Source organism: Gorilla gorilla, chromosome 7 (assembly GCF_029281585.2).
Source record: "Gorilla gorilla gorilla isolate KB3781 chromosome 7, NHGRI_mGorGor1-v2.1_pri, whole genome shotgun sequence".
NCBI classification, from domain to species: Eukaryota; Metazoa; Chordata; class Mammalia; order Primates; family Hominidae; genus Gorilla; species Gorilla gorilla.
Window position 1 is genome coordinate 46,899,980 of NC_073231.2, and position 22,750 is coordinate 46,922,729.

The 22,750-nt window shown below is 40.5% G+C and overlaps 1 protein-coding gene across 20 annotated transcripts in view; it reads left to right on the forward strand.

Moving 5' to 3' along the window:
- The window catches only part of STAU2 (staufen double-stranded RNA binding protein 2), a 330,469-nt gene that overhangs the window by 271,261 nt on the left and 36,458 nt on the right, over nt 1-22,750 (forward strand). The window contains exon 14 of one of the 20 annotated variants that reach the window (XM_055349017.2): nt 18,941-19,099. The exons of the other annotated variants lie outside the window; for them this stretch is intronic. Coding sequence (XP_055204992.1) covers nt 18,941-19,084 — 144 coding nt within the window. The 3' untranslated portion in view covers nt 19,085-19,099. Of the gene's footprint in view, nt 1-18,940; nt 19,100-22,750 lie in introns of those variants that run through there. 20 annotated transcript variants of the gene reach the window in all.

Consider the following 22,750-nt stretch of genomic DNA (forward strand, 5'->3'; position numbering starts at 1 on the left):
TTCTTAAGACTAGTTTTCTTAAGTGCTTGTTTATTTTTTTCTACTGTATTATCATTTTTATTTTAATGTCAAACATTCATTTTCATACAGCCTAACATGTAGCACAAGTTTTAAAGCTTTCCCCCATTGTATGAGAGTGTGTGTGTGTGTGTGTGTGTGTGTGCAGAATAGGGAGAAAGCAGGAAGAGAGAGGGGATTCGAATGAACAGCTAGAGGAATCCCAGTCTCATGCCGTGAAGGAAAGGTTCCTTGGGAAAGTTCTATTCTGGTCCTCAGTTTAACTTTCTGAGAAATCGTTTTATAAGTTGACCCAGAAATAATCAGTATCTAAAATTCAGACAAATTATTTAAAAAATTAAGAAACAGTAGGGGAAATTTGAACACTGATGTTTGATGGTATTAAGGAATTATTAACTTTTTAAAGGTACGACAATGATGTAGTTATGAGTCCTTGTTCTTTGGAGATTAATACTAACACATTTTGCCAATGAAATGATGTAGTGGTTAGAATTTGCTTTAAATTAATCCAGGGGTTGGGGGAGTGGGTGAAGGTATAGATGAAACAAAATTGGCCATGAATTGATAATTGTTGACTCTGGGGCATGGGTTCATGGAGGTTCATTATACTTTTCTCTCTACATTTTGATATGTAATACATTTTTTAATAAAAGAAAACAAGGTTCAGGCAACTGATTCAGCTACCCAAAGTCGTAGATATTTGATTAATAATTTAAAATATAGCCGTCCATCAGTTTCAACCATCTATCTGTCTATCTAATCTATTTATCCATCTACCCACCTGTCTATAGGCTTTGGCGTATTTCAGAAAAATATTTAAAGTGATTTTTTACAATTCTTAATGATTTTTGGGGGGTGAAGGAATTGAGAAAAAGGCTTAAAAATAGGATAGGTGAAATATGCAAAATGCATATATTGAGTTTCTGTACATTTACTAGAGATGCATCATGAATTTGCCCATTAACTTCTTGGCAGCCCTTGTAAAACAAAGAACATAAACCGTTTTGTGAATCAGAGCATCATTTGCTAACTCTAGCTATCAGGTGACTTGAAATATACTTATGTAAATAGTTTGCATTGCTGCATCTTGAGACTTAATGACAAGGTATAAAAAAGTGGAGGGGAAAAAAAACTATTTTTAGAGCATCTACTCTGCGTCAGGTATTGTGCTAGATCAGACTTGATCAACCTGCTGCCCATGGGCCACATGCAGCCAAGGACAGGTTTGAATGCAGCCCAAAACAAACTCATCAACTTTCTTAAAATATTTTGAGATTTTTTTTTGATTTTTTTTTTTTTTTTTAGCTCATCAGTTATCGTTAGTGTTAGTGTATTTTATGTGTGGCCCAAGATAATTCTTAATTCTTCCAATGTGGCCCAGGGAAGCCAAAAGATTGGACACCCCTGTACATGCTCATATACTTTATCTTTAATCTTTACAGCCCTTATCTGTAACTGTTCTTTGCATTTGCTTTAAAAGATGTCTTTATAAAAACTTGTCCCCAAATTGTGAGCACTTGCGAATCCCTTCTGTACTTACTCCATTTTCTTACTACAAAAAAAAATATATATATATATATACATATATATATTTCTAACATTAGTATCACACTTCAGTGCATCAGACAATAGACACTTGATCATGATTGGTTTGTAGAGGAGTATAATGAATTTGTTTCTATAAAGTTATCAAAATTGTACTTATTCTCCATGTTTTCAACTTTTTATCTCAACATGTCTCAACCTAATAATCTTCTGTCCCTAAAACTGCTTTTGCTCTGGCATTCCTTACTTGCCACAAAGAAGGGCAGCAAGACCCACCCAATTGCCTAACGCAGAAGCCTAGACAGTCCAGGTTGCATTTTGGACACCTTCCTCAGCTAAATCTTGTCCTCCTCAGTGTATCCCTCCTGGTATCCCTCTGTAGAACTTCTGTCCGTCTACTGGCCCTGCCCTCAGTTAACATTGTCCTCTTTAGCCTGACTATGGCAACTGTTCTTCCTGTACTCAGGCCTGCCGCCAGTCCTTTCTGCACAGCAGCCAAATTGATTTTCTGAAGCACAAGGCTGTTCATATCATTCCTCTGCTTAAATGCTTTCAAAGAAGTGACCTTCAAACTTTCTGGACTGTGACTCACAATAAAAAATAAATTTAACATCATGACCCAATACTCATATCAATATATATATATGAACAAGTTTTATGTTTTCTGTCCTTTTCTATCCTATTCTATTTTGATCTCTTTTGTTGAAAAAGTAGTGCTGGTTGGACCCCATGAAAGTTATTTCAGAGCGAACTAATAGATGAGATCCTACGGTGTGTAAAGCATTGCTTTTTAGAATTCTTGCTGTCCAAATGATCAAAACCAACCTCTGTAACAAGAATGATGGGTCTGTCCGTGCTCTGCCACCTGCTCATCTCTGTAGCCCCAACTCTTCCCCTCCCATCTGATGGCTCCACTCTCCTGAACCTCTTAGTGTCCCCAAGTGGCACTACTCTCTTCCACTCCACCCCCACCTACCCGGTTAATTCTTCCAGTTCTTCATTGTCACAGGAAGTGTTATCCTGCTGTTCACGTGGATTATCTCATTTGAGCTCCAGTTGCCAGAGTAGGTGCTCAGTAATACTTGTTGAATGAATTAACTTCACATTATGCCCCTGCAGTTGTTAATTAGAACTGGGATGGTATACCTGTAATATTCTCACTATGCTGACATTTCTGTGGTACCTAGAAGCCACTTCTTAGTCTGGCTGCTCTCACGAGCGTTTGTCTCCATGTGTCCACTGGGCCTTTGGCCAGCAAGTCATCTGTGGGTACAAATGCCATGAAAGATGTAACCATTTCCTCAGATTTGAGAGGAAAGTACAATCTACACCCCCCAGTGACCTGAGGGCCTTAGGATGAGAATGCGGTAAGATACTAATGTCTGCCTCAATATTTACGTTGTTAATTCATTTTCATCAATGGTTGTTTTTAAAGCCTAGTTTAATCTTGCATTTCCTATTATTAGAAGTGTACTGAATCAGACCATAAACGTTATACAGCTATGATCAAGGAAACATATATTTTTAATCTGATAAGGGTCATAATACAAAGTCATAGTACATTACCCATAATACAGAAAGTAAGTCAGTTGAAAAATAATGAATTTCTTTTGTTCTATAGCAAGTGAGTTAGAGCAATCTAGATTCTTGGAAACAGAATGGACATGGGTAAATACAGTTTCAATTTCAGGTGACTATTACCATTTACAAATAGAAATGACCCACAGCAAGTAAATAGTCCTTGAAAGAGCATCATAAGATAAAAATAATCCAAATGTTCTTAAGGCAAGAACTTCCATAATAACACCAGTTTCATCTCAGCTAAATGTCCTCAGAGGTATGTAGAAGGGCCTGATAAATTCTGTTCTGGGTGGCCTGAGGTCATTCGTGCTCCTCTGACAAGGTATGTTCTTGAATAAGAAAATAAAGGTGCCCATATCACTCCCATTGGTAACAATCATTTCCAATATAAGAGTATTCCATTTTTTTCAAGTACTGTTAACATATTAATTTCTAAACTGGTGTTAGCTAATTTCTAAAAACCAGTAATTACTCAGGGCCACATAATTTATTGGCCCTGCTCTTTAGAAAATATGACTGTCACAATGAAGTAAACATTTAGTGTCATTACATTGTCAATTTTATATCATCTGTTTTTAGTTGTTCATAATTCTGTGAATCAAAATAACATGGAAGCCAGAAAGCTAGAATGAAAAGTAAATTGGTTTAGCAGTTAGGGAACCTGAATTCTAGTCCATATTCTGCTTTGGAATATTTGCATGGCCATACGCATATCATTTAACCTCTTTGGGTATCAGATTCCTGACCCACAAAATGAGGGAGTTAAAATCATAGCATGATTGTTTCCAAAAGGACCTTCTAAATTAGTATTAAATGAGACCCTGATCACATATCAGTAAGAAAATCCTTTGTTGACTTAAATAAATTCAATAGACCGTTTTTATAGATAATTTCTTTCGTACAGGAGATGTGAAATCTCTAAGGTTTTTAAGACATCTCAAAAATGGAACAAAATCCATATTACTAAAATAGCATCCACTGAATTTATAGATCTATTTACTGACTCAATGATTTACAGTAAGAGTAAAATACTCATTCATATGTTCCGGGTCTCAGCTGCAAAGCCTCGAAGCAAATCAAGCTTCTGTGCCTCAGCTGCATCCTGATCTGTGGGAACAGGGGGTTTGAGAACAGATGGCCTCAGAGCACACGTCAAAGCAAGTCTAACTGAATCCTGCCAACTTAGAAGACTGCTCCATTTTTTTTGAAAAACTTCTCACTGAAATACAATATACTGCAGAAAAGTGTACATCAGTGTACATTTAATGTATTTTCATAAACTGAACACACCTGTGTAATCAGTATCCTGCTCAGGAGACACGCTAGCCTCCCAGAAGCCCCCACCCTGTGATCCCCTTCCAGTCTCCCCAAAGGTCACCACTGTTCTGTCTCCCAACAACATAATTTAGTTGTGTTTGTTTTTGTACTTTGCGTAAGTGAAATCTTACTGTAAATACTCTTTGGTGACTCAATCTTGAATCTGTTTTCTGTTTCTTTCACTCAATATTGTATCTGTTTATAGTCACAGGTTATTCTTTTCATGCCTGTATAATATTCAGTTATGTGGCTGTCTCATAATTTATGTAACCTTTCTAGATTTTAGCTATGTTGAATAATATTGTGACGTACACTGTTATTTTTATCTTTTTGTGAACATGTGTACCCAATTCTATTAAGGAGACTGGCCCATTATTTAAATGTTGCCTTTTCTGCTACTTTGGCATATAGGCTACTTGTCTGTTGGAACATTAAATAAAAATAAGCTGTATAAATATCAGAAGGCAGGGATTAACTTAAATTCAAACCAGCCTACTTTTTTTTTTCTTCCTCCCCTAAAAGACACACCCATTAAGATGAACAGAATACACCTCCTCTACCTGAGGAGTGATGGAACAAAGCCATGAGACACCCAACCATGAACAATGCTCAGAGATAGAAAGCGGTGGGCTTTGGTTTTGCTTTTGTTTGTTAATAGAGCAGCGGATTGTGAGTAGAAAGTGTTGAAAGTCTTTTTATTCTTTAGGTAAGATAAAGTTTCAGATGCACTGAGACTTTTTCTAGCGCTCTTTCCTTACATATCACAATAAGTCAACAGTAATTAGATCATGAAGTAACCCATCCCCCAAACTTGATCACTCAACTTTTATTTGCATTTTATAAGGTGAAATATCCCTTTTATTACCCCAGAATATTCAGTTCCAACGCATGCTGGCAGACATTTCAAGAAGAAAATGCCTGCAGACTCCAGGGACTTGCTAAAGGCCTAACCATTTTCAGGTATTCCTCTTCAAGCTTCCCAGGTTTTGTGGGTTTTTTTGTTTTTTTGGTTTTGTTTTGTTTTGTTTTTCAACCATTTAGACCACATACCACAGCAAATTATTAAAGGATTTGTAGTTCAAAAACCACTCTTGCAGACAATATTTCATTGGTTGGTCTTAGCAACTCTCTGAGGTGGGCAAAAAGGTTATGTGGATCACAGAGTGTATGAAAACATGACATTCTCATTTGCAAAGCGCCACCCACTTGGAACTTAGTCTACTATGGGTTATTTATTATTTTGTAGCTGGAAATTTCCAACCTTCTTCCATCTCCTTTTTTCTCACAATGTTCCTCTTCACTCCTCCCGCTTTCTGCCTGCCATCCTTGGCATGAGGGTGAGGTGGGTGTAAGTGTTCTAATGCTCAAAGCACCTTCAGAGCCACCTTTTAATTTTATTTTTTAGCTAGTGAGCACTTAATCCTTGTGATGGTGCTGTATTAGGAGGTGTTAGACTAGGCAGTGGCTTGTCATGTGGCATCACTGGCAAATCCAAGCCTCTGGCCGTTTCTCTATCCTTCCAGGCCAATGTTCAGATCACAAGACAACACTAAGCTGAGGGCTTCCCGGGGAAGAAGGTGCCAGTCCTCACACAGCCCTCTGGCTTCATCGCATATCCATATATCTGAGGTCTGCAAAAACGCCCAGTGTGCACATTGCTTGGACTTGAGGCGTGTGGATTTTTGTCCCATATTCAGGCCATGTGACTAAGACCACGTAAACTTGGATAGGATGATTCTTTTTCAAAACCGTATTGCACAGCCATTCTGCTGTGGATATTCTAGCATTCGACTTACCTATACATTTTTTTGACAGAAATATTATTGGATCTGGGATGCTCCAAGAGTCTTAGGCGTATTTTCCCCAGTATACAGCTCTTGAGTATTTCAGAGGTCACGTATTCTCATTTAGACTGTACCATGTAGAACAGCACTGATGAAAGTCACCACTGCCCATCTGAAGCCGGGTCAGCCTGAGTCTCAGGCTTTCTTACTCTCCTCATTGACTACTCGGCCTGCCAGCATATGAATGCTATAATTCACTAGTATGTGAAGAATGACAGTTTTATATAAGCACTTCTTCCTCCTTCATGCTGGCATGCACCTTGGCTATTGTGTGGAGTGTTATATTTTTTTCTGAAATAACTTAAAACTGGGAAAAGATTCTAATGTATATGGTTTCATTTCTTAAATTTGCTGCTGAGTCATTTCCCCTTCATAACTGAGCTAGTTTTCACCAATACCTTTAATTACATCAGTTCTTTTTTAATAAAGCTCATTTTCATTGACTTGCTCTCACTTAATGAATTCTTCTTGGTGAAACAGGAGCTTACTGGCACAACATATAAAACGACCCCTTAATACAGCCAAAGGTGGGTTGCGTTTCTCTGTCTCCTTTATCTATTAGCAGTGTACGTTTTTTGTTTTTTTAATGCTGAACCAAATCCACTGCAACTTTTATCTCTCTATTATATGAGCCATCCTTACTTTATGAAACAGAATTCTTTGAAGTTTGTACTATATGCAAAAAAAAAAATTTCTTTGGCATGTTGAACATTATTTTAAATGGCACTTAAGCCTTGAAGAAAATTCTTTTGTAAAGCTGGTAATTATTTTATATTTTAAGTAATTATTCCCTCATTTATCAATTTTTTTATTGATGGTTTTCTAATAGTGCACACTTACAGTTAAACACCCAGGAGAAAAAAATAATGTATTTTACTGAAGAATAAGCAAAGCAAAGGCATTTTCTGTAACTTTGGCCTGGTTTATGTGGGGCCAACTTTTCACTTACCCTTTATATATCCTTCCCCAGTTCTGTTCTCTCTACACCCACTCCCCTCCCTCAGTTACCATGTATAATTCACAGTTATATCTCCATGCTCATCATTAGTCCATTAGCGGCGCTATTTTGATTGGGTGTTACCCAACTGTATAGCTTTTCATGAAGCCTTATTTTAAATGTAATGTCATCTCTTCTTAGCACATCAGTTTTTCTTCTCATGTTTTGACAGATTTGTCCCTCTCCACCCAATTCTAGTACACTACCGCCCTGTCCTATCACACCACACACTGATGAAAGGCAAATCCATTCTGCATTCCCTTGCTGCACCTCCACTCCTGGGTTTTGTTAATAGTGTTAGCATTTAGCTCAAACAATGTAGGTATGTAATATCTGACAAATTTCAAGGGATCTGAAAGTCCCTCTTCCACTGGTTCTATCGTACAATGCTCCCTACTTAAATGCAAGTATTACAAGAGAGTGCTAACCTACCTACGTCTTAACGTGAATTTCTTTCTTCTCCTTCTCCTTCTTCTCTCTCTTTTTTTTTTTTTTTTTTTTTAGATGGAGTCTCGCCCTTGTTGCCCAGGCGGGAGTGCAGTGACGCGATCTCAGCTCACTACAAACTCTGCCTCCCGGGCTCAAACGATTCTCCTGCCTCAGCCTCCCAAGTAGCTAGGATTACAGGCACCTGCCATCATGCCCGGCTAATTGTGTATTTTTAGTAGAGACAGGGTTCCACCACGTGGGCCAGGCTGTTCTCAAACTCCAGACCTCAGGTGATTTACCCACCTTGGCCTCCCAAAGTGTTGGGATTACAGGCGTGAGCCACCATGCCCAGCCTTTTTTTTTTTTTTTTTTTAATTACAGAAGGAGGAATCAAGAATTATAATCTGAGGCCGAGCACAGTAGTTCATGCCTGTAATCCCAGCACTTTGGGAGGCCTAGGTAGGCAGATCGCTTGAGTCCAGGAGTTTAAGACCAGCCTGGGCAACATAGTAAAACGCCATCTTTACTAAAAAAAAAATAAAAATAAAAAAATAAATTAGCCGGGCATATTAGTGTGTGCCTGTAGTCCTGGCTACCTGGGAGGCCAAGGCTGGAGGATTGCTTGAGCCTGGGAGGTCAAGGCTGCAGTGAGCCCTGATTGTGCCATGGCACTCCAGCCTGGGCAACAGAGTGAGACTCTGTCTCAAAAAAAAAAAAAAAAAAAAAGAGAGAGAAAGAGAATTAGAATCTCAGATAATTAAATATAAGACAGTTGAGTTATTGGGGGAAAGAAAGAGAAAAAAAACCTTGGAAAATCGAGTTCACTATAAAGTAGCATTAGGGAGTACTGATTTAGAGGAACTAAAAACCATTAGGAGTTGGGGAGGGGAGTGGAGGTTAAAGAGAAGACATAAAAAGCAAATGGTAATATCAGATGATGAAAAAGGGAGACCCTGAAAAAGTAACTCAATCTCTACTCAGTTTTGCAGGAAACATGCCTATGTGTTATTTTTCCTAGAAACTAGTGGTGGCACTGCTTCAGTAATTTCTTACTGGGCTCTTCATGCCACTATCTCTATTATTTAAAAAAAATTTTTTTTTAGAGGCAGGATCTCACTCTGCTGCCCAGGCTGGAGTACAGTGGTGCAGTCATAGCTCATTGCAGCCACAAGCTTCTGGACTCAGGCAATCCTCCCACTTCAGTCTCTAGTGTAGCTGGGATTACAGGCACACACGACCACACCCAGCTAATTTAAAAAAAAATTTTTTTTTGTAGAGACAGGATCTCGCTGTGTTCCCCAGGCTGGTCTTGATCTCCTGGCTTCAAGCAATCCTCCCATCTAGGCCTCCCAAATTGTTGGGATTATAGGCGAGAGCTGCTGCGCCCAGCCTCTACTACTTTTAATTTACTATTTAATTAGATTCACCTTCCCCAGCCCACGACTTTGCTTTATTAGTCTCATAATCCCTTTCTTCAGTGCAGATACACATGTGCTGTTGCTACCCTGTATTGGGTATTATAGCCTATGTTGACTAATCTAAAGCTTTTCCTAATTCTCTTCTGCCTTAAATTCTTCCCTTTATAGAAGCCAAACCAAAGGAAAAGCAAAACTGGGGATCTTTTTCCCAGACTCCCTTGCAGTCAGGGATAGCCACACGACTGAAGCCTTCCCAAGGAGACATGAAGACACATCTGCCTAGAAGCCTCTGAGAAAGCTGGCCAACAACCTAATCCAACCCTGAATGTAGTCATTTGAAAAATAAATCCGAATTCACTAGTGTGAAGAAGAGTTGATCCTCACCACATCCCTGCAAAAGCATCACCTTTACCCACTGTTTAAAAAGAAACTAAGGTTCAGAGAAGCTGAGTCACTTGCCCAAGTCACAGAGCCTGTACATTTTGAGAGACCTAAATCCAGGGCTTCTCGCTTCAGATGGATCAATCAGGCCCCTCCCACTGCTTGTGCTGCCTTTTGTTTACCCTTATATAAAAACAAAAATATATCTGCACATTTAAAAGCCACATCAATTAGAAACTCACTCATAAATCCGCTCAGCAGTTTCCCATATTTCCTGGGTCACGGCGTTGTTTGTCAAACAGCTTCTAATTCGAGGTTTAATCTGATTCTCCCCAGGTGCCCTCTGTCTGGATATTTTTTTGTGAGTTCTTATCCAGTAGCAGCCACTTGTTAATCTGCTTTTCACCCTTGTTTTTCTCACCCACACTCTTTTCCTTTCTCGAACTGACCGTGGATAGAATCCATGCAGCAGCATTAACCCCCAGCCTGTCTTCTTTAGAGACAACAAGAAGTGGTTGTGATTCAGTGACCTCTCTTTTGCCGAATAGGCCTCCTACCATGTCTGTCCCGTCTCCTTACTCAGTCCTTCTACTCAGTCTCCATCCAGACACACTTTCTTTTTTTTTTTAAATATATATATATTTTTTATTATACTTTAAGTTCTAGGTACATGTGCACAATGTGCAGGTTTGTTACATATGCATACATGTGCCATGTTGGTGTGCTGCACCCATTAACTCGTCCTTTACATTAGGTATATCTCCTAATGCTATCTCTCCCCACTCCCCCAAACCCATGACAGGCGCCAGTGTGTGATGTTCCCCCTCCTATGTCCAAGTGTTCTTATTGTTCAATTCCCACCTATGAGTGAGAACATGCAGTGTTTGGTTTTTTGTCCTTGTGATAGTTTGCTGAGAATGATGGTTTCTAGCTTCATCTATGTCCCTACAAAGGACATGAACTCATCATTTTTTATGGCTGCATAGTATTCCATGGTGTATGTGTGCCACATTTTCTTAATCCAGTCTATCATTGTTGGACATTTGGGTTGGTTCCAAGTCTTTGCTATTGTGAATAGTGCCACAATAAACATACGTGTGCATGTGTCTTTATAGCAGCATGATTTATAGTCCTTTGGATATATACCCAGTAATGGGATGGCTGGGTCAAATGTTATTTCTAGTTCTAGATCCCTGAGGAATCGCCATACTGTCTTCCACAATGGTTGAACTAGTTTACAGTCCCACCAACGGTGTAAAAGTGTTCCTGTTTCTCCACATCCTCTCCAGCACCTGTTGTTTCCTGACTTTTTAATGATTGCCATTCTAACTGGTGTGTGGTGGTATCTCATTGTGGTTTTGATTTGCAATTCTCTGATGGCCAGTGATGATGAGCATTTTTTCATGTGTCTGTTGGCTGCATAAATGTCTTCTTTTGAGAAGCGTCTGTTCATATCCTTCGCCCACTTTTTGATGGGGTTGTTTGTTTTTTCTTGTAAATTTGTTTAAGTTCTTTGTAGATTCTGGATATTAGCCCTTTGTCAGATGAGTAGATTGCAAAAATTTTCTCCCATTCTGTAGGTTGCCTGTTCACTCTGATGGTAGTTTCTTTTGCTGTGCAGAAGCTCTTTAGTTTAATTAGATCCCATTTGTCAATTTTGGCTTTTGTTGCCATCGCTTTTGGTGTTTTAGACATGAAGTCCTTGCCCATGCCTATGTCCTGAATGGTATTGCCTAGGTTTTCTTCTAGGGTTTTTATGGTTTTAGTCTATCATTTAAGTCTTTAATCCATCTTGAGTTAATTTTTGTATGAGGTGTAAGGAAGGGATCCAGTTTCAGCTTTCTACATAAGGCTAGCCAGTTTTCCCAGCACCATTTGTTGAATAGGGAATCCTTTCCCCATTTCTTGTTTTTGTCAGGTTTGTCAAAGATCAGATAGTTGTAGATGTGTGGTATTATTTCTGAGGGCTCTGTTCTGTTCCATTGGTCTATATCTCGGTTTTGGTACCAGTACCATGCTGTTTTGGTTACTGTAGCCTTGTAGTATAGTTTGAAGTCAGGTAGCACGTGATGCCTCCAGCTTTGCTCTTTTGGCTTAGGATTGACTTGGCAATGCGGGCTCTTTTTTTGGTTGCATGTGAACTTTAAAGTAGTTTTTTCCAATTCTGTGAAGAAAGTCATTGGTAGCTTGATGGGGATGGCATTGAATCTATAAATTATCTTGGGCAGTATGGCCATTTTCACGATATCGATTCTTCCTATCCATGAGCATGGAATGTTCTTCCATTTGTTTGTATCCTCTTTTATTTCATTGAGCAGTGGTTTTTAAAAGGACACAGGGGAAACAGGTACACCTTTTTCTAATAGCAGATCTGTTTAGCCTGGAGGATAGAGCAGACACGGCTTCTTGTCTGGCTCTACCATCATTTAAATTTGGAGGCAAGTTACTGATGCTCTCTGCCCCTTTGTTTTCCTAGCTGTAAAAGGGGACAAATGATATCTTTCCCACCCCAGCTTAGAGGGACAGTGTGAGAAGAACTAATCAATTTTTTTTTATTTTGTATTTATTTATTTATTTATTTGAGACGGAGTCTCACTGTCTCCCAGGCTGGAGTGCAGTGGCGCGATCTCGGCTCACTGCAAGCTCCTCCTCTCTGGTTCACGCCATTCTCCTGCCTCAGCCTCCCAGGTAGCTGGGACTACAGGCGCCCGCCACCATGCCCGGCTAATTTTTTGTATTTTTAGTAGAGACGGGGTTTCATTGTGTTAGCCAGGATGGTCTTGATCTCCTAACCTCGTGATCCGCTGCCTTTTTCCTCCCAAAGTGCTGGGATTACAGGCGTGAGCCACTGCGCCCGGCCGAGAAGAACTAATCAATTATTAACTCAACTAATATTTAGTGGCTATCTACCATAGAACAGGCATAGCTCTTGAAGTTGGAGAATCAAAGATTAAAAAGTGAGACTTCTGCCCTGAGTCCACTGGCAGAGATAGACTTGTAAATGGAAGATGTCAACTTATGGGAAGTGCTGAAAGAGGTGTGTGCATATTCTGTAGGAACTCAACAGTTCCCAAAAAACTTCCTGAAGAGTTTATGTCTAAGGCCTTGAAAGACAAATGAGAAAAGGAGAGGAAGGCCATTTCAGGCAGGGGAGACTGCACTAACAGGCCATGGTGGGCACAATGGATGGTGGGCCTGGTAGACCAGAGCCATGCCAAGACTGGGAGGCTCCTGAGAGCTGAGGCGGTGCCACAACCATCTGTGTATCCCTGGCATCTAGCAAAGCACCCGGCACCCAGAGAGGTGCTCAATAATGGTTTATTAAAGGGCGAGTCAGTGGAGGGCTAACAGGAAGTCACATAAATATCCACAGCACAAAGTAGAAGTTGGTGAGGGCTGTAAGGGAGATGTAGATAAAACGTTCTGGGATTCCAGTGGAGGCTGACATGAGGTGGGAGAGTGAGAGAGTGGGAAAGGCCGGGGCAACTCCATGGCAAGAGGCCTTTGAAACAGGCCTTTAAGGAAGGATGGTGAGATTTATCAGAGTGGCTTCTCCTTTCCCCCTCTTCTGTGTCACATTCTTCCATTCGCCAACCTCTTGACACTGGCTTAAGTTTACCTCCACCCCCTTTTTCTTCCTGGCTTCCTTCCTGGATTATTTCTTTCATCCTGCCCAGAAACCTTCATCCTCTCTAATAAGCCAGAGGGTAGAAAGGCGTTGCTCAAACCCTTTCACCTCTCCTCTAGAGGAATTTTATTACAAACACCAGGGATTATTTTTTTTAAAGACACAGAACTCCAGTTTCTAGCCACATTAAAAATGAATAGAACCTGAAAACAATACAGATGCATGGGTAACTCCATGAGTCTAAAACCCAGAAAACCAGTTCTAAGATTGAACCATGGTATTTTGGCTTAAAGGAATGTAATGTATGGGTTGCCATTTACATTTGTGAGGTCTACAAGTGTGCTATCCTAAAATGCAAGAATGCATTGCTTGTGTTCGATGAATTAGTCAAGAGTTTAAGATGAGAGCATCTGGGCATGACCCTACACCAGTAAACACTGCCTTTGAAAACCGGGGTGAGCCAACGTGGTGAAACCCAGTCTCTACTAAAAATACAAAAATTAGCTGGGTGTGGTGGCGTGCGCCTGTAATCCCAGGTACTCGGGAGGTTGAGACAGGAGAAACGCTTGAACCTAGGAGGCAGAGGTTGCAGCTAGCTGAGATCGGATCGCTGCACCTGCACTCCAGCCTGGGCAACAGAGCAAGACTCCATCTCAAAATAAGTAAATAAATAAATGAAGACAGGGGTGAGAAATAGGCTGCAATAGAATGAAAGACAACAAGGGAAGGGGACACCAAGTCCTGTATGGTCTAATCAAGCAATGCACATGCACACGCCAGTGAGCACACACAGTTACAAGGATTCCAACCAAGCAAGCCAGTGATGCAGACACAGAATGATTGGTGTTCAGCATCAGTCACAACAAACTCAAAAAAGGAGCAGAAAGAGGTTAAAAACACTCTCCTATAAAAGCAAAGAGGGAAGTTAATCATCCCAAACAAAAAATTATATGCAGCCACCCAAGCCTAGTTAGAAAGAGATAATTAGTTTGAAGACATAATTAAGAAATACAGTAATACATGAGGCATTCTAATACCTCTACTAACAAAGAAAATGAGTATAACGTATTTTCTAGTCAAAAACATTCCTATTAAATATAGAAATTAAGGACAATGGGCTATATTGTAGGATATTGTAAAGGAACTGTGGTAAAAAATGCCATTAAATACTTACTACAATATTATTGCATGTGCTAGAAAACACAAAATAGGCACCCAAAAGAAATGGAAATGACTCTTGAGCACTGAAGAGGACACCCCAGCGCTATTTGGCCACACTGCCTCCGTGGCCGGGAAATTGAGGGGCCCAGCTCAGCTGTCAGTGTGGGCCGGGGTGGGCTCATTTCTCTTTCACCTGACTTCTCTCCTTTGCATTTTTCTGCTCTTTGATAGGCAAGACTGTCTAAAAACTCACAACGAAATTAAGTATTTTCTCAGCAAGAGTACAGAGCATCATGTTGCTGCTTATTCTTATAAGTTTTTTGGTTTCATACATAAATTATGCTGAGAAAACGGTGGCATCCTCCATTGGGCAATGACCTCATTTTAGCTGTATCTTCTTAATATGATATCACAAAACAAATCCATGCCTCTGAAATTGCTTACAAAGAGTAGATCTTTAATCACTCTGAAAGAGATCATTTTTATTTGCAGGTTGGTGATATAACTTCATCTAACCTCCCAACTTCCTTTCTGTTAAGCATGTTATTACAGGCTATATTCAATTTGGATTCCTTTTATAATCTTTTCTTTGATTATTCTGTTTCCTTTTTTTTACACTTTGTTTTTGAAAGTTTCCTTGCATTTCCTGAAACCCTTGGAGTGTTTCAAGAGAAACATTGAGCTATTAAGGCTGCAGTGTGTGTGTGTGTGTGTGTGTGTGTGCGCGCGCGTGTGCACGCATGCACGTGCGCATTTCTGTGTGTGCGTATTTAAATCCAATGCTGCCTGTGAACAAATGTTGCATTGTCTATTATATGGAGCTGCCTCCTTTGCTTCTTGGACAGAGCACCTGGTGTTACTGGTTTCAAAGAATATTTCAAGATTGGCAGTTGGAGTCTCTTCATAGAAGTGTAACAGCGCTTCTCAGAAAGCTTGAAAAATGATATTCAAAGTGAAGGAGAATAGAGAATAGGTGTCACCGTCTAAAAGAACAGTAAGCAGCCGCAAGGACCTTCATTCAGAGACGATTCTGAGGGAAAATGGAGACTTCTGAGAACCAGTTTGCTAGCTTGACGTGAGCTTAGAAGATTGGGTAGCCTCTCAAAACTGGGTTCTGCTTGATCTATCTGCCAGCCTGTTTCTTAGGAGCTGTGTGCAAAAAGACAAATCCAAAACAAACAAAAAACAGGGCCCTTTACTTCAGGCAATATCCCGGAAAAGTTTATTCAAAAGCTAGAAATTGCTAGATTATCAGGCCCATTGTAAACTGTTGTCTCGAAATCCAAATTCTTTACCAAAAGGAAAAAATAGGTGTACTAAAGATGTTTCCTAATAAATCTGGCCTTCAGTGAGAAGAATTATGATGTATTAACACCACTTTGAAGTCTTTTGTAGCCACCAGCCCCACTTCCTTCTCAGTACACACAAGGTGAGCAAATCTGTGTGGAAGGAGAAAATGAAAGATCCCTCGAAGTCAGTTCCAGGAGACATAAGGTACTGTCCTTATCTCGTCCTGCATACCACAGTTCATGAATATCCTCGTGGTTGCTCACTCAGCAGAAATCATTTTACAAAAATGAAATTTATTCATTCCAGATATGAGATAAACAAGGAACAGAGGAAATTACCTGTTTGAAAGCCTCCTCCCCAAATGAAGTAGATATACCTTGATTTCTTTTTCTGAACATGCTTCTCATAAAAGTAAGGGTCCAAATGTTGGATTGCACATCAGTTGGTAAACCTATAGCAAAGAGCATCAGACTAAGGCCTTGAGCACTTAGAAAGACTTAGCAACCTGAACTGTGAACATTAGTAACACCAGCTTCTGTAATCATTACGGTGATTTATTTTTCTGTAGTCTTTCTTATGAAGCAGTATCCTTTATGAACAAGTACTCAGAAATTCATACAGAAACCATATTTACTCTTCAGAACTGGCACATAGGAAATGAAGTAGATATGGGGAATACAGTTTTTCTGGACAACATTGTTATAAAAGTGTTTTTAATTTGTATTTCACCAGTTCGAGGCAGGTCAAAAGAAAGTAAAAATAGACCAGCAAAAGTCCAGCACATGCATGTTGCCATGCATAAGGTCTATGGCCATTTTCATTCCTAAAGACCAGCATATTGCATTGAAGGTACAAAGTCAGATAAAACTGGACAGTGTTCATCTTGTCACTTTCTAGTAAGCATCATAACTACTAAATAATTTGTCCATGATCACACAGCCAGGGGTCAAACCCAAGTCTACCAGATTCTGCTTCTCCACTGTGCCTCAGGAAGTGCAAGTGGGGAGGCGGGCAGGCAGGCATCCTGGAAGGAAGAAGGGGCTTTCCCATTGCCTCTTCATATGACTGCCTTCAAAGTCATTATTCTGCAAAAACATGTTCAGAGAAGGTTTCTTCACCATCATTGGCTACACCCTCTGGAATCCCATAGTCTTTGTTGTGTATACTCTAAAGGCACTCAAAGAAGTTGTCTTTTTTTAATACTAGATATCATAAAGACATTAAATTTGACTAACACATATTATGGCATATCACAATATAGGCAAGGCTTGAAATGCATAGATGCAGCAGGAATAAGGAAAATCTTTTACATATTTTTTAGGTTTATAATGTTTTATTGGCCAGGTGTGGTGGTTCACGCCTGTAATCCCAGCACCTTGGGAGGCCTGGCAGGAGGATCGCTTGAGCCCAGGAGTTCAAGACCATCCTGGACAACATGGGGAGGCCCTTTCTCTATAAAAAAATACAAAAATTAGCTGGGCATGGTAGTGCATGTCTGTGGTCCCAGCTACTTGGAGGGCTGAGGTGGGAGAACAGCTTGAGCCCAGGAGCGGGAGGTTGCAGTGGGCCGTGATCATGCCACTAAAATCCAGCCTGGGTGACAGAGCGAGACCCTGTCAAAAAAATAAAATAGGCCAGGTGTGGCGGCTCACATCTTTAATCCCAGCACTTTGGGAGGCTGAGGCGGGTGGATCTTCTGAGGTCAGGAGTTCGAGACCAGCCTGGCCAACATGCCAACATGGGAAAACCTTGTCTCTATTAAAAAAAAAGAAAAAAAAATACAAAAATTAGCTGGGCATGGTAGCAGGCACCTGTAATCCCAGCTACTCAGGGAGCTGAGGCAGGAGAATTGCTTGAACCCAGGAGGTGGAGGTTGTAATGATCCGAGATCATGCCACTGCAGTCCATCCTAGGCGACAAAAGCAAAACTCTGCCTCAAAAAAACAAATAAATAAATAAGTAAATAAATAAAAAATAAAATAAGTGAAATTTTTTTTACCGATAGATGTGAACAAAAAGTCATTCTATATGGGGGATAGTAAGAGAAAAGATGGAGAGATGGGGTGATGTGGCAGGCATGGCTTAGGTAATCAAAGCAGACAAAGAAGCAGGAAGATCGGATTGACAAAGGTGAAGAGCCTGGGCAGAGCTGCTGAGAACCAGACAGCTGGGGCCCTGGGTGTGGCCACACGGCTGGGCAGAGTCCCAAGTGCAGAGTTCTTGGGGACTGTCCAGTTCCATCCCTGCAGGCTCTGAGTTTGAGTTCCCCTACATTCCACAGATTGGTGAAAGCCCGCGGTTGCGTTCCTGCCTGGCTTCTGCTTCTCCCCACCTCATTCTCTCCCTCCTACACAGTCTCCATCCTCCTCCTACTTGCTGCCGTGCTTGTGCTTATGCTCTCTGTTGGCCTCTTTGCTGCCACCAGCATGACATGATGCAAGTGGTATCCTCTCCTTAGCATGTGCATTTAATACATAGAAGAAATGGTGTGGAGCTTCCAAAGTCACCTCATATTTGCCATGTTACTTATGACTCTACAAGGTTTATGATTGTCTTTCAAACCACAGAGGATGGCTTCCACTGCTTATCCAATAAAGCATAGCTCAGGTATCATTTCCTGTATTACTCCTCTGAGCCCCATCTTCCACCTACCCACTTACTAAGGCTGGAATAATTATTACTCCTTTGAAACTAGCCCTTACTAGGAAATACTCAGATGGCCTGTAGTGTTTTCCTTCCCACTCGTTCATGAGCTGTTTGTGATCTGTCGTGTATATCTGTGTAATAGTGAGAGATATTATGTCCTGCACATCTCCTGTGTGCCAAGCACTCTGCTAAATACTTTGTGTGAATTGTCTCATTTGAGGATAGTCATTGAAGAAACTGAGACTTAGAGGGGTAAAGTAACTTCCCTTAAGTCTCCTAGCCAGGTTTCAGGCCAGGTTGGTCTGACTCTACAGCCTGTATCACCACCCACTACCCAATACATACTAAAGAACTTGGCACACAGTTACCCAATGAATGTTGGGTGAACTCAACTGAAAGAAGGAAAATAGTGTGGAGAGAGGAGAGGAGCAGGCACACCCCAGAAACAGAAGCTCAGAGCTACAGTTCAGGCTCTCAGTCTTAAGCTGGTTCTTGTGTCAATGGCTAAACCATTAGAATGAATTGCTCTCAGAAGTGTATGAGAAATCTGAAGGATGTGACCAACCTACCATAAGATAATGTTAGGACAATCTTAGAGCTCCTTGTGACTTTGGTTTGAAGAATATATATAAAAATAAAGCTGTGTATAGTGTCTGGCACTAAATAATTATGGCTGTCATTCCAGAAGCAACTGATAACGCCTCTGTTGTCACCAAAATGGAGACCTCCAAAGCAACTAGAGAATGCACAAGACAGCTCAAGTCTAGAAGACCATGGATCTAAGAGTACTCAGAGCCTTAGCAGAGAACAAGTCATCCCTGCCACTTAGGCATTTTCCTCAAAAGGCCAATGTAGTAATTATTTAGCCATCCTTTACCTCTGTTGGGTACTCACATCAATTTCCAGGAAAGGTGACAAGGAGTTTTTAAGCTAGATATCGTCAAATGTGTTTAAACTTGTTCAAAACCTCTCTCGTCCCCTGTAGTCATTCACCATACATGTTTAACAAGAATTAAGAGCCCCCAAGTATTGAATCAGTAATTTGTGCTGTCTGTCAAATAGTGTCTCTCTTGTAACCTGGAACAGATGACCTTGCCCAAACCACTTTAATCAAAACAACAACAATGCCCTCCTGCCCCCATTTTCTTCTAGTTTTTGTTTGATTAAATATAGAGACCACAGCTATTCCGTAGCATCGAAGAGGCTAGAAGGAATGTTTTGCCAGAAACATAACTTGTCAGGTACCTCAGGCTAAGACCCTGGGAATCTTAAGAAGATACAGATACATAACTTGAATTGCATCTGAGCTTGAGTTGGCAGCCACTGCTGAGTAGAGGGAGAGGGTGAAGTGAGATGTGCTGACCTATATGAATGGTCTAATAGAAGGGGAATGATCCAATTAAGCACTGCCCTAGATTCCTCCTGCAGCATTCCTCTGATCTCCATTGTGTATTCACGGCTGGGGCTGGGGATGCAGGAGGCCCCAAGAGTCAAAGGAGCCGTGCCCGATAGGAGTTGCTCCTTCCAGAGACAGTGGCTGCATTGAGCAGATGATGCGGAACCAAGGACAAGTATTCCTGAAATATGTTTTGAAAATTCCTATTGAATGCATATATTCAGCAGCATACCAGGGCCCTTAGTAACAGCCCGTTGGGTGTTGTGACAACAGCGTGGGTGTGATGACAGCAGCATGTGTGGGATGTGACGATATGTGGAGGCAGAGCTGCGTGAGCTTGAGGTTGGGTTTTGATTTCAGTGGGAGCTCTGCACATGGTAGGGCTGCTGGTTGAGGTCTTCGCGGAGGGGATCACCTTAACGAGAGGCGACTTCACACAGGAGGCCCCCCTTCCTGACAGGGTGAAGGGTAAAAATGCAGCTCCAGAAACCAGAGTGCTTCCAACTATTTAAAGTTCCCCTTTTAAAAAGTTTGGACATTCAAGATGGCTCTCAGAATGTATTTAGGGGTTTCTGATTTCTATATGGAAAATGTATTCTCAAAGGCTATTTCTATCAACTGGAAAAATATGGCTTTTTTGGTGCAAATCTAATAATAAAGCCTATCTGAAATAGTTCATATTATCTGTATTCACTAGGAATCTATTCTTCATGTTAGAAGAGGAGCTTGGTTTCTTGGCTTCTCTTCTGTGACTATACACTCTCAAAGTAAGAGCATCCTTTAAATGTTATTATTCTTTTTCAAATTATGTCTCTGCATTTACCTTAGTAGTATAAAAACCTTGGCAAGTTAACACCAAAACAGCAGCCGTTAGTTGTTAAAGAAAAATGAATATAGGAAAGTTCTTTTTGAAAAAAATCCTTAAGATGAAAATGTGATTGCTTTCATGAAAGTAGGCTTCCATTCGATAAAATAATTTTGTCAAATCATTTAGTCATTGTAGGGAGTTGGAATGACTTAAATGTTTTATAATGCACTGTTGTTTTCCACGAAACTCTAGTGTGGCCCTGTTCCCTGGCCACAGGAATGTAAGAACTTCTTGGCAAATACCCTGACTAGGATCGGATGGGGCAATGTATAATTAATGTCAAGTGTTACTGCCCTTCTCCAGTGCCACCCACCCACTGACCAGCATCAACTTCTTCCTGTTCTTTCTGTATTCAGAGCTTGGTTTACACCACTTTGGTTCCAAATATATCTGGATAAAATGCTGATTTTCTCTTTTGAGAATATACCTGACAAGGATCAGATTCATGTAACAAGAGGTAACTTTCTCATATCTTTGAATGGGTTCAGAATAAGCCAACATTTTTTGCAGTTAGAGAAAATATTCAAGTTAGTGAATTTTTTTTTAAAAGAAGCTTCTATACTGTAGCTACTTTTGGGTGATTTTTGTTGTTCTCAGTTTTTTAGCTTTCTCCTTGAGCCTTGCTTCACAAGTATTGGGAGAGAATGTCTGGCAACTGTTACTGAAACTGCAGGCTTTTTTCTCTTTCTTTCTTGTTTCTGTAAACTTACTAGACAGGATTAAGCCCAAAGAACTGATAAAGTAAAAAGGTGTTTGTACATTAAATGAAAGAAGGAATAAGAGTATGATTCCTGGATTTCTTAGAATAATACTGAACAGGGATCAAAGTGGAAACCATGAGATTCAAATCCATTATCATGAAGCTGAATTGTCTAATGAGGAAAACCATAATGGTGAAAACCAAAATTCCAAGTCAATCCTAGGACCAATTTTATTTTATGGAAGTAAAGCTGAGAATTTTAATGAAGTAGTTCTTCCTGTGAGGTTCATGGGAAGGAAATTTTAGAAATCAAATTTAGGAATGAAATTTAAGGGTAGATTTTAATGGGAGTGATATTCAGCAGGTTGGTGTTAGTGTGCCTTAGTATGTCCATATAGGTTGTTAAAATATTGAAATACTTCCATGTTGCCAATTATCTGCTATTGGTAAGTAGCTATGGCCTTAAGTCCTCAGTACCCTCCTCCAACCCCATGCCTAGGTCCCTCTCCTGAGACCCCGTTCACCTCCACAAGACCGAGCTACTCAAGGGATCACACCCAGTGCAACAAGGGAGTATCTCAGGCTCTGCCCCAGCCCAGGGTGGCAATTAGTTCTGCTCGGTTGGTGCCCATGCACTCCCTACCTGTTAAGTACTTTGCATATCATGCCTATCCTAATGGAAATTATGTGAATAAAAACAGCTAAAATGGGGATACTTCAATGAAGAGGAGAGTCAGGCAAATACAAATATTACACCAAAGAAAAAGCCAAGAATGGTATTTAAACCCAGACTTAAATAAATTCTGAGCAAAGCCTTGGCGTCATAGGGATGTGGGAGATGTTCTTTTCCTCCTCCATCTTTTTATTTTGGCGGCATATCTTTTTTGTACCAAATCTCTTAGGCTGGAAAGTATAAAATGAAATTCCCTTGTGACAGCATCACCAATGGAAATATGAGAGGGTGCCTAAGCCTAAGCGGTTCATTTGAGATGAAGATTCAACTACGCATGTAAGAGTGTGGAGGCCACACAGCCCCTGGGGGCAGCCTTGTTGGCCCTTATCCTAATGGGGTCCTTGGGAGGGCTGCAGCCTCCAAGGGCCTGGGCTTGGACACCAACCTACAATGTATTGGATTGTTGATTGTCATGTAGATAGTAACATCTGAAGGGAGGTAGTTTTTGGTTGTTGAAATTTCTTTCTGTGTATTTCTAAGCTGGGGTAGATCTCTTTAGTACTCTTGCCATTTTCCATTTGAAAACAGATATCTGACTGCACAGTCATCGTTTCTATCCCTTTCCGTGCCCTTGATGAGCTAGAAAAGGCCAGAGAGGATTATGAAAAAATCTAATTTATGGATATAATATGTCCTGAGGAAAACTCAACTTCAAAGAATTCCCAAAGCAAGTTAAAGAAAGATGTCAGGGCTAAAAGAATGTTTGAGTAGCAATATATTTATTATATTAGAGAATCAAAGATTTGGGAACATTAAGAGACCTTGGTTTCATTTGGTAAATGTTGTTACTCGGTACAC